The sequence below is a fragment of the Scomber scombrus genome, chromosome 4, assembly GCF_963691925.1.
Source record: "Scomber scombrus chromosome 4, fScoSco1.1, whole genome shotgun sequence".
Lineage (NCBI taxonomy): Eukaryota > Metazoa > Chordata > Actinopteri > Scombriformes > Scombridae > Scomber > Scomber scombrus.
In genome coordinates, this window is record NC_084973.1 from 16,847,177 (window position 1) to 16,859,481 (window position 12,305).

Consider the following 12,305-nt stretch of genomic DNA (forward strand, 5'->3'; position numbering starts at 1 on the left):
TAAGCATAAGCATTAAGCCCACCAAAATCTAATTTCTTATAAAGCAAGATTTATCCCTCATTTGAAAATGTTTTCATTAGTTCATGTAGATGTTGGAATATGAAATAAAGAGATTTTATGAAAAAAGTCAAAAGTCTGGCATGGGCTTAATTAGTACTGTGACACAATTTAAGCCCACGTGAGCTCCAAATACGCCCACGTCATGATTTATTTACAAAATATAAAAATATTTTGTTTTCAAAGAATTAAAAACAGCAAAATACTTTATGTATTCAGTAACATGTTAAATATTTTAAAAGTGAGGAAAAAACTCTCCTTAGCAAAATCTTAAAGATGTAATCCCCTTTGTAATCATCAACATTTTTTGCTCAGTAACTGTAACGGATTAGTTTGTAATTAAATGACATATCGCTGTTACATGTAACTAGTTACTCCCCAACACTGACTGAAAGCAAATAGTATGAACATTAAAATGGTGTCTTTTCATATTTTAAACAACTTAAACGTCTCAATGCATTTAGAAGCACATGTTGGCTTGAATACTGTGCAGATACTGTAGAACGATAAAAATGTAGTATTAACTAGAGGCAATGTCGGACTGGGATACATTTAGGATGATGAAAGGAATGCAGGAGAGGACACTGGTTAATCTGGAGTTTAAATGAAGCCTGGAAAACCTAACCTGGTCAGGTCAGTTTAAAGGTCAAAGGTCAAACTGAAAATAAGTAAGTAAGCCTCGTTTAGCTGGTCATTTTTGCTTTAAGATCAAACACAAAGTGTTGTTGGTTTCTTTCAGGAGATATAATGTGAGAGCTTTTTGGCTTCAGATGCAGACTGCCATTTCTCCAGCTCCACAATCAACTCCACAGTCACTGGCTCCAGTCGGATGGACGCAGTGTCGTCTATGTGGACATCCAGCTCGCGCTCCTTTCTTCCTTTTCCTTTGCCTGCAGAGCACAACACCAAACAGGGTTCAGGAAGTTAGTGACAGATCAATCAAAGCAAAACCATCATTCTGGGCAATAATTTAACTGTGCAATACTCTGTTGTATATTTATATTCATACTACATTAATACTGCATTTATACTCTATATTTCAACTAATATATGTAGTCATACTATTCTTGCTTTTTAACACATTTATAGATCCCATTTTATTTTAGCCTTATTATTTACACTCGTATATATTGTAGTATAATGCACATATGTTGAGGATGTTGAGGATTATATTGGTGGATGAATTGAGGTTTGTGGTAATGTTGGTGTCCGTGAATATGTTGATGTTGTATCATACAACTGCATTGATGTTTATTATAGTGCTGTGCTTTCCTCCTATATTATACTGCCTTCAGATGTGATTGCCTTTTTTTTTACCTGTTGTTTATTGCTACCTTTGTTCAATGTTGCCTGTTTATTGTCCTACGTGATGTATTTCGTCTTTATGTGGTGGTATCATATTGTATATTTGACATATTTGATTTTCTTATTTTTCTCATAATTTCTCTATGCTTATATATATTTCTCTTCTAAAATATGAGCAACTGTAATATAAAGTAGTTCCGCTCGAGGATCAAAAAAGTATTTCTGATTTTGTATCTTTTTTTTTTGCATTAGATGATGCAGAAATTTAAAAAAAATAGTGCCACCCACTTTAGGTCTTCTTCAATAATGTTCCCTACTACATACAGACCACATGTTCTGTATAATGAGGCCAGCCTCAGTATAATACAATTCTAGTTTTATTTTACCTTATTTATTTCTGTCAAAATCATTTTCCCATTAATCTCTTTACTCAGTAGATGATCTAAATAACCTTTTGAAGCTGCTGTGCTCTTCTGTCCAGTACTGCTGCCTCCTATCCGCTTTGATTCCTTTTCCTCCTTCTTCTTGTCTTCTTTGATTGTCTTCAAGAGGAAAAACATATCTTACATGAAACAAGTCCCCATGTCAGTTTGAGAAGTTACTGTTGGTTGTCTCATAGGTTGCTATCAGTTTTTCCTGTTCCTGAACAGAAATCCCACTGAAATGCTCTCAGCAACACTGTGGCTGAGTGGACACCTTCAAACTTGCCTTTTCAAGTGTTGGCGTAGCATCCACCTCGGGCTCCGTGTGCAGTGTACCAAAGTCACACAGAACATCCACCTTTTGACCCCCTTTTACTAGGCTTTGCAGGGCGACGTGGACAGAGCCGAGGATTCTCCTGATGGGGGCATCGTGGACCAGCTCTGGTACAGATTTCTTCTTTTTGTCTTTAGATTTGTCTTTGGTGGAGCCAGATTTGACTGGAGACTAAAGATATTACACACAGGAGATGATTATGTTTTGATGCAGATTTTCAACACTGACACAAAGCAGATATGACAGGCTCTGGTGAGTCCAAACAAGACCAGACACAAGATCGACAGGTGAAAGACTTAAAAATTTAACAGCTAAACAATTAACAGGTTACAAATAAATGAGCTCAATTATAGCAATGAATGTAATGATATGATATTACTGCATATCTGCATATTACTATAAGTCCATTAACTCATTATTTAAAAATGTTCTGGGCCTCTCCTCAGCCTTTTTGCCACCAGCTCATGAAAGAATTATGTGAGAACAACATGATAAGCTCACTTCTTTCCCTTTCCCCCCTTTCTTCTCTTTGACATTTTTGTTGGGTTTGGCCACTGGGACGTCCTCAGCAGCTGCAGGCCATGACAGGACCTATGGTAGATGTCAAATGTTTTTTAAAAATGGCGTTTTTTTTTTGTTTTGCTTCCAGACCTTTCCCCACTCAAAAAAATGCTTCTGTTACCTTTTCCTCCACTATCCTAAGGTAAAATCCTTGATTGAGGAATTTCTTAAAGCTCTGCAGATCGCTAACAATGAATGTTTGTGTGTCACTGAAGTCCATGCACTCTGACCACGGTAGCTTTGATGTGCTGTGTCTCGACTCTAGAAAAGGAAATATCAAAGAAACAGGAAAATATATTTCAGGCTTCTGCCACATCAGAAACATATCTGTTGAGAGAATATACACAAACAAACCACAGATGGAGTAATGAGTTAAGCAAAGTGTTTGGCACATGATAGTGCTGAATAAATGATCCGTCTAGCCCTCCTGCAGCCACGTCTAGCCCCAGCACATGTCTTAAGGAGATAAAGGCCTGAATGAGTACACATTTCCTTCAGTTAAACAGCAGCAAAACAGAAGCTCTCCTTATTATTATTATTGGCGCCAGATTCAGTCATCCCCCTCATACCCCATCTCACCTTTGACAGCCAGTACCCCATTTCTCCTCACTCACTAATCTGGGTATTAGGTTTGATTTGGTAGCCTGATTTGAGTGTGAAGGCACAAACATACAACACCAATCTGGCTCCCTGGCTCATTCAGGCTTCATTACAAAGTCCTGCTACTCACATACACATCCATCAACGGATATGCACCTTCCCACCTACAGGAATTTATCACACCAAAAACCTTCACCTCCATCCTCAGATCTGCCAGCAGTTTGCTCCTCTGGAACACCAGTGTGAGTCCTCTCCTCTGATGCACCACACTTGTGGAACAGCCTTCCTAACTATCTGAGGTCATCATGGACCCTAAATACCTTTATATCCAGGAAAGACTTTTCACCTTAACTCTTACTATTTTCTTTATGTGTTGCATTCTATGTTAATAATATTGTTACACACAGTTTCACAATGAATGAAAAGTCTGGTACAAATTAAATGTAGAATTATCATCATTATTATTAGTCATTCAGCCCTTCCACTGGCTGTTCTGACCGTGCATTTCTCTGAAGGCGTGTGGTTGTATAAATTCTGCAGAAACTGATAAGGAAAAGTTTATCTCAGTTGTACACGACAGATTACTGCATTGAATTAATCCAGACATCACACTCGACATTGTTTTCAGATTCTTTTACACCACAACGGCAGTAGCTTTTAATCTATCTATTCCAGCCCTGAACTCAGTGCAGGTCAAATTAGGGAAAGTGTGATTACCTTGTGCAATATCCGGGCGGGTTTCCTCAAGATATACCACCAAGTCTCGAGTTTCTGATGCAGACGTTTCTCTTTCACAGTTCTCGTTTGACTGCAACTCAACATCACTGGAGACATCTTCTGTGGCTGCTGAGTCTAATTTAGACTCGCTGTTGACTTTCTGTGAACAGCACCACAAAAAAAAAAGAATTAAAAAAAGATGTGGATTTAAAAGATGGGCAAATGTGTTCATATCTGAACAGTTTACTCAGTTCTGTTTTCAGTTTTCTGGATATTATTTTCCCATTATTTTTTTTAAATGATCATCTCTTTTTCTCACTATACTGTTTTTTTCCAATGCATTAATTCCTGGGTTAATAGTTTTTTGGATAATTTATGTGACCTCTGAACGTGTCTCTGGCCATGAAGAAATATCTTCATGGCTTCATGGTGGCCAGTACAAACATGAGGAACAATTGCAGTGACAAATCACTCTTGAGGTGTACAAATGAGCATGTGAGCATTTCTTTAAGACAGACTTGGAATGTGAACCTAACCTTTAAGTGTTTTACAGGTTCAGACATGCAGATGATATTATAATCATTTACAAAATAAAACTGAAAAGAGACAACACCATGCCAAAAACAGAGATAAGGGAGAACAGGGTTGGTTGTTGGTCATTAGATGTCGCTCCTTAGAGGGCGCTACGGCTGGGGAACCTTTAAAAAATTACGATAACAGTACCAATCAGGGTTCCCTTAAAGTGATACCGATACTGATTGAGTACTTCATTCGAAGCCCATTACACATTTTGTGCACTTGCTTTTATGTGGCATAACAGGTGGTGTGGCCACACTTTAGAGTGTTTAGGTGGCATCTTGGCTGCTGAACTGCAATGGGCCTATCACATGCTGCATTAAATTGAAGAACGCTTACGTTAATTGGCTGTGGGCAAGTCCATAGAAATAGTCATATTTTCTAGCTCTGGGTGCAAAAAGGATCGATTGCATTGACGGGAGATGTTTCGATACTACATGGTATCGATTTATTTCAAGATAAATTTCCTTCAGTTAAACAGCAGCAAAACACGTCACATTCTCTTCGGGGTTGGTTGTCACATTTATAAACATTCAACATGAAAATCAAACTTTTAAATTCATTTTTAAGATTGCCTCCATTTTTTATTTGTTCCCTTTAAAATAACATTAGGACGACAAACCCTATGGTGTGTGACTACCAACACCACGATTGGGGATGGTCGTGAGACGTATTTGAAAGTTCACATCTTCACACCAGAATAAGTTTAATGAGAGTAAAGTAATTTTATTCCTACCTGACACGTAGGACTTCCTTTGCACATTGAAAGGGAATCTATTAAGTATTAAGTTTTTTAGGGATTCAAAAAAGTAAACGGTGTGACTACCAACCCTATCCTCCCTTATGTTACCTGGTTAACAGGTCTTTGATGACTCAAGAACACATATGTGACAAAATAGCTGTAGGTGATGACAGGAAAGTCAGGAGCGTTTTCATCCACACTCATCATTGGGTCTGGGATTCCTCTCATCCTGCCCATGCTCACTGTGGCTGATGCCCAGTCCGCTATCAGATCTGTACAAAAGGAAAAAAATCCTGATATTGTAAACTATAAACTCATAATGTGAATAAAAAGGGGAAAAACTGCTTCCTTTGAGCTACAGGAGCCCAGGTTCAGAGGATTTAGAAATACTAAATGACAGTCTGAAGTCTCACCACTCATCTTGGCCAAGCCTCTAAAACGATGTCTCTCCTTGGGGGAGATCCATGAGGCATCCAGACAAGAGAGCTGTGGGAGACTGTCCACAGTAAAGCCTGGGTAGGAGGGCACAAGAGTGAGGGGGTTTCCCTCCAGCACCAATGTCCTGAGGCACGGGAGTGTGCTCAAAGCGTTCAGGAGGGCTTCCTGGGACTGAAACTCACAGTTGCTCAGATCCAGACATATCAGCTGCGGCCTGAGGTCAGAGGGAGTCACTGGTTTTACCGGACAGCAGAATGAAAATCTGATAACTTCTGAAGAAACAATAATGATGATGGATTCTATCTTTTTATGTACAAATAAACCTACAGACAACAAAGCAAAAATATATGTTAAAAAAAAGAGCTGCTCTTATGTTATGAGCAACTGCAGAGTTAGGGTTAGGGTTAGGGTTGGATAGGATTAGGGTTAGGGTTATCTTTTGTATTCCACTCCCACATAGTTTGATAACTCACAAGTAGAGCTGAAGAGATTAGTTGGTTAATTGACTAGCCGAACGACTGTTGAATCAACAACAATTTAAAATGTTCTAATTAAAAAAGAAATCGGAGTGTCAATTTGCACCCCTGGTACAAATAGCCTCGGCCACACTGCTGAACTATTTGCACCCTAGACGTATAACAACGTGAAAACATAGCGGACATTCATCTTCCACGCCAACAGAAAAGGGCGAATTTAGAAAGGTTTCATCTCTAATGTTTTTTCTTAAGATATTTTTGGCGGGAAAGTTGTATTATATTTTCATAATCTTTCCTCAGTGAATGCATACAAGCATCAGTTTGTCAGTTAGAAATAATTTGTCACCAATATCTATTTTCCGTAATAGCAAAACGTGGCTGTGACGTCACTACGTAGAACCGAAGTGAATGGGCAACGTGTCCGTCATTAGTGCAGGGGACTCAGGTTCGAGTCTTTGCAGCAGCAGTTATATATTGATAATGTTTTCAGCGGAAAAACTCTGCTGCATTTTCATAACTGTGTTAAGTAAATGCATACAACCCGAAAATATCTGAATTTACAACCTTCAGGTTGTTATATGATGGAAATCAAATCTTGACAGATAAGTCTATGGTTGCCGTGGATACCCTGGATTTCAGACCTCTGAAGTCTCAGGCCTTGGCCGTTAGACAAGCATTTCAAGCTGCTCTCACGCTCATACGTCACACGGGACATTTTTTCACGCTGGGAAGTGATAGATCTCACCGGATAGAAATTATTATATAATATACAGAATAGAACAGCGACGTACATTTATCCCGCTGTCCCGGTGGGATACGGGAGTCTTCCACATCACCAGACGCTCCCCTCCGACACTCAGTCCAGTAGCATGCACTCCTAATTGTACTGGGGTACAAATAGCATCCACTTCTAATTGTACTGGGGTACAAATAGCATCCACTTCTAATTGTACTGGGGTGCAAATAGCATTCATTGATATTTGGCATGGCGGGGCTGTGGCGTGAAGCAGAAAGTGAGAAAAAACCTGGAAGGAGGCCAAAAATGCAATGTTTCATTCATCCAGTAGGGGGCAGTCACAGGTAGTTACACATATGGTCTGGTGTGGTCTGGTGTGTTCAGGGCGGCCACTCATCAGTCATGTGAAGTTTGGAGTGAATTGGACAAAGCATGAAGGAGTTATGAGAGGTTGATGGTTCATCCACCAGGGGGCAGTAGAGTGTAACAAAACACAAGCGGTTGCGTTCAGGGTGGGACAGTGATTACACATGTGAAGTTTTGTGGAAATCGCACAATGATGATGTAAAATATGGCACTTCCTGTTTCCACTAGGGGGCGACACGAGTGAGATCGCCTATGAGCGAATGGAGACGTTGAGGTCGGCACCCTGGACCTGTGTACCAATTTTCATGATGATACGAGTTCAATAAAGCCATCAAAAAGCCAAACGTATTTTCATGGCGAGGAATTGATGGTCGCCACGTCGCCACACGGACGCCATTACTCGTAGCTTCACAGTCTTCATAATGTAGCTTCACCAACTGGTTCTGCATGTTTTAGAAGTGGAATGAAGTTGATGGGGTCAACTATGTATTTTTCATGAATTTAAGTTCACTTCCTGTTACCACCAGGGGGCGCTATGAGTTACGTGGGAAGTTAATGTATCGGGACGTTCAGGGCGGAGCCATCATCATGTCCAGCAAGTTTGAAGCTGATTGGATGAAGTATGTGGGCGTGAGAGCCACTCGTATGTACATGGCGAGCACGCCAAAGTTAGTTGAGCCCTGGCAGACACGCCCTTTGACCTACGGATGCGCAGAGCACAACTTAAGCTCAGCTAGGTCTGGAGATGTTGCGTACCTAATTTGAATTTGATCGGGCGAACGCTGTGGGAGGAGTTAATTTTAGGCGGGAAAAATCTAAACCAAAATGGCCGACTTCCTGTTGGGTTGAGGTCATGAGGTCAAGAGGCTTTTTTGCATATGTGGGTATAATACATATGTGTACCGAATTTTGTGAGCATAGGACAAAGTTAGCAAAATTCCCTATGGGCATTTTTGGACTTTGTAGGGGGCGCTATTCCGCCATTCTGCGTGGACCATGTGCGACCACCCAAAAATATCGAATTTCGGATGAGGCCGGACGTCCGTGCAAAAGTATAAGCATTTTCGCATTTGGGAAAAGGGCGAAATTGGGGCAAGAAATGTCGGAAGAATAATAATAATAATAATAAACATTACAATTTCAATAGGGCTTTCGCCAGGCGACTTGCAGTCGCCGCTCGGGCCCTAATAATAATAATAAACATTACAATTTCAATAGGGCTTTCGCCAGGCGACTTGCAGTCGCCGCTCGGGCCCTAATTATTAGATGTAGGCTTACTGACAGGAGAATTTTTATTTTAATATGGCCAAAATTGAAGTAGTAGAGGTTGAGATATCATGAATTTTAGTCCCTCAGTATGTATAATTCTCCAAAAACCCCTACATTTCTCATGATGAGAATGCACACATCTTCTTTTGCTTGTTATTTTTGTTAGATGTCAACCTCAACATCACTTTTCTTTTTCTTTTTTTAAATTTGGGAAGCTCCCTCCTGAGTCACAGAAGACATTACACAGGCTGAGTCACACTACTTGTGAAGAATAAAATGTTGACGATTTCATGTGTAAAACTGTGTGTTAATTTACAGTTATTTTCTTATTGATGATAAAGAAGGAAAGCTTAAGAAAGACATCTTGGCTCACTAACATTATGACCACATATGGTTTCTGTATCTATCACTTTATATCTTATATTCATCAAAGAACTCAAATTATTTTGTCCTCATTAAAATAAAAAAAGATGTATAATCTCATATCTAGTATATAGTATCTATAGTATTTTTAATGTTAATGCAGAGCAGAAACCACATTTAGTACGGGTGAGATCAAAAGGTATGGCCGGATCTAACATACGGGCAATGTGGGCAAATGCCCAGCGGCTCTTGAGTAGAAAGGGGCCCTCAATGATGGGGCAAAAAAAGTGTGCGCTTTTTTAGTTTTTTTTGTCAGGCTCTACAGAAATATGACACAAGGCTTGACCCACTCTCTTGATGTTGATAATTATGGTCACTGTCAGAAACCAAGTATGTCCAAAGCAAAATATGGAGTTATAGGGTTCCAGACACCAGACAGCAGCGTTATCGAATCGGAATAAAATGAATGTTGTTTTGGGGACATGAGCTTCAGTGCCCAGGGGCCCTTGGGGGTACTAATCCAGCCTTGCCAAAAGGTGATGTGACGACTGCAGTCATCACTGTTTCATCCCTATCTGACCCTCCTGTTGCATCAGTAAATGTCAGCATTGAAAAATAGACAAACTGCCTTCAGATCTGTAAAATGTGTAAAATTATGTAAAAAAAATCTGCAACAAAACATTGCAATTTGTGTGATGTTACTGTCTTGCCTTAAAAAACCATAAAAATTGCACAACTGCAAATTCGAGTTTTCGTCTGATCTGGTTTTGGTTTACCATGTTAAAAAGACTTCCTGTGCATGTGTGCCTGAACTAACCAGTGTCTTCCTGTAAGATGAGTGACGTCTTCGTTAGAACCCAGGCTGTTTGAGCCGATGCCGAGGTACTGCAGTTGAGGAGACGGGCGATTGGTTAAACTGTTGAGTGCACGCAATTGGTTGGCACGTAGCTCCAAAACCTTTGAAAGGAACATATTTGCCATCAAACAGTTCATCATCACTGTATCACAGCATCATCTGTGTCATAGCGGTGTTTCCTACTGTTCATGATTCAATTTTGAATTACCCTTTAATGACAAGCTTTTGAAAAATTTCATTTAATCTGATAAACCTTTATGTAAAGCTGATGCAGGACTGTGACTCACCTTCAAAGTGCTGGGAAGTTTTTCTGCAGGGACATCATAGATTTTGTTGGCACTCAGTACCAACTCCTGCAACTTTGAGAACTTCAACAGGCCATCGTCGATGACCGACACCTGAACACAATGACAAAAGCTCAAATACAAGTTTCCTCAATCAAACCTCGAAGTAAAGGGAGGAAAATTTAATTAATTATGTAATAAGACAATGATTTAGTTAGTTCATTTGAGTTTCTTGATGAATATAAGGTAACAAATACAGAAACCATATGTGGTCATAATATTAGTTATGACGCACTTCTGATGAAAAAATTCTCAAAAAATATATGTATATTTGATGTTAGATATTGGATATTGGAATTGAGGATGTATGGTGAACTTTAAATCCAATTCAAACAGACAACACAGACTCGTAAACAGAATCTCCCTGTGAGAATGGTCAACCTCGACATAGAGGAGGCTTTTGATAAGGTCCTTGTCAATTTGAAGCCATAAGGATCTTTGGTTGAAAGCAATCTTTAGCTTTCTTTTTTTATTTTTTTTATTTCCCATGTGCTGTAACTCCAGTAAAATTATGTTATATAAAAAATGCAATTTTAAGAAAGCAGCACTCATTTATTGAAGTTTAGGTGCAGAGCCATAATTTGGCATTAGAGCTACCCAGCTACCAGAGGAGACCCAGAAAAAATGAAAATGTGATCTACTTGTGGGATTATAACAAAAAACACTTTCAGTCTTTAATATGTAATATTAGATTTTTTTGATTTGATTTGATTTTTTTTTTTGGGGACATTGAGGATGGTGATTATAATGAGTAATATTTTGGGGATGTTATAATTAAATCAGAGAGTTTATGTTAGAGTTATAGCAAAACGCTTGGAATTCGGTCAGGTGAGAGTAGAGAATCAAATTAAAAAGTTCAACATTTGGACGTAGGAACGAAAAATCTGTACACTCACACCCTTGTCTACGATGCGCAGTGTGCTGAAGTAATTGTAAACAAAGTCACTGTGCAGAGACTCAGGTGTGACCACAGCCAGTTGTCTCAGGGCTGGAGCTTGTGGGCTCCATGACTCATGGTCATCATCATGCCTCCATGGAGAGTGAGGGCAGCTCAGCAGATCCAGGAGGACGTCTGTGCCCTCTGTATCTGCTCCATCTGTACTGTCTTTCGTCTTTCTCTAAACACAAAAGCACTATGTTTATTAATGTAATTTTAAAAAAAGCTCTGCAGTAATGAGAGGTGATGCTTTAAACCACTTAACATACATTATATTTACAATTTAAGATTATCTAGTAGACACTGCAACCTTAAATGAACTCACCCAGCTGCCATGTCCACAAGGAAAGTCATTCAGACACAGACGACGAATATGCTTTTCCAACACAGCAGAAAGTGTGTTTGAACTCATGTCTGTCAACAATATCTAGTGTATGTCATGCATGTATGGTCAGTTTTTCTTCAGTCAGCCTGGCAGGGGGGAAAAGGCCCTTGGTGTTTGTTTACAAATGGTTGTCAGTTGCCTGGCAACAGCTGTTTCAGTTGTGGGGACGCATCAGAGAAATGGTGTCTTTGTGGGCAATGCCACATGAAACCTGTGACCTGTGGTACTGTGGATGCAACACGAGACAGTAACACTGTACTTTGAGATAAGCTACTCTACATTGGATTAACAATTTTACAATATAATTGTAAAACCCCCGATTTCAGTAACTCTTACCAGACTTTTGCAGCAGGGATTGACTCATCACTGTAAATCCTCGACAATCAATGTGTTTTCAACAACTTCTAATAACACAAAAACTTTTTTTGTGCTGCCACTCTGTAATGTCTGACTGACCAGATAAACTGAAGATAGTGCAGCCCTTAAAGGACAGGTTCACAATTTTTCTAGTTAGTCAGGTGCCCATATAAACATTGAAAGATGTTTTCCTCGCTACAATGATTCCTCCTGTTAATACTGACCATTCAAATAATTCCATCTAAATAAGCTTACAGTGTGGAGGGCAAAAATCCAGTGTCCTTGTTTTAAGCAAACATTTTGGCCGTCTGAGTTCGTCAAATAAAGTGGATATCTTCCAGAGTCACATACTTTTTTGTAAAAATATCACACTTTGTGTCTCAATGAACAGTATTTCCCTGCTCAGCTGCAGTAGTACGAGAACAATTGTTGATTTTCACTGAATCTAAAGCCTCTCGCACATT

General features: G+C 39.5%; 1 protein-coding gene across 1 annotated transcript; it reads right to left on the reverse strand.

Moving 5' to 3' along the window:
* Positions 1-792: 792 nt before the first annotated feature.
* LOC133979338 (leucine-rich repeat-containing protein 43-like) lies at positions 793-11,511 on the reverse strand. The gene is made up of 13 exons (XM_062417853.1): positions 11,425-11,511; positions 11,059-11,280; positions 10,106-10,216; positions 9,780-9,919; positions 5,728-5,966; positions 5,423-5,586; positions 3,997-4,156; positions 2,801-2,940; positions 2,680-2,709; positions 2,620-2,643; positions 2,071-2,289; positions 1,814-1,904; positions 793-947 (listed from the first exon to the last, which is right to left on the reverse strand). The coding sequence occupies exons 1-13, from the start codon at positions 11,509-11,511 to the stop codon at positions 793-795; spliced, it is 1,782 nt and encodes a 593-aa protein (XP_062273837.1).
* Positions 11,512-12,305: the final 794 nt, after the last annotated feature.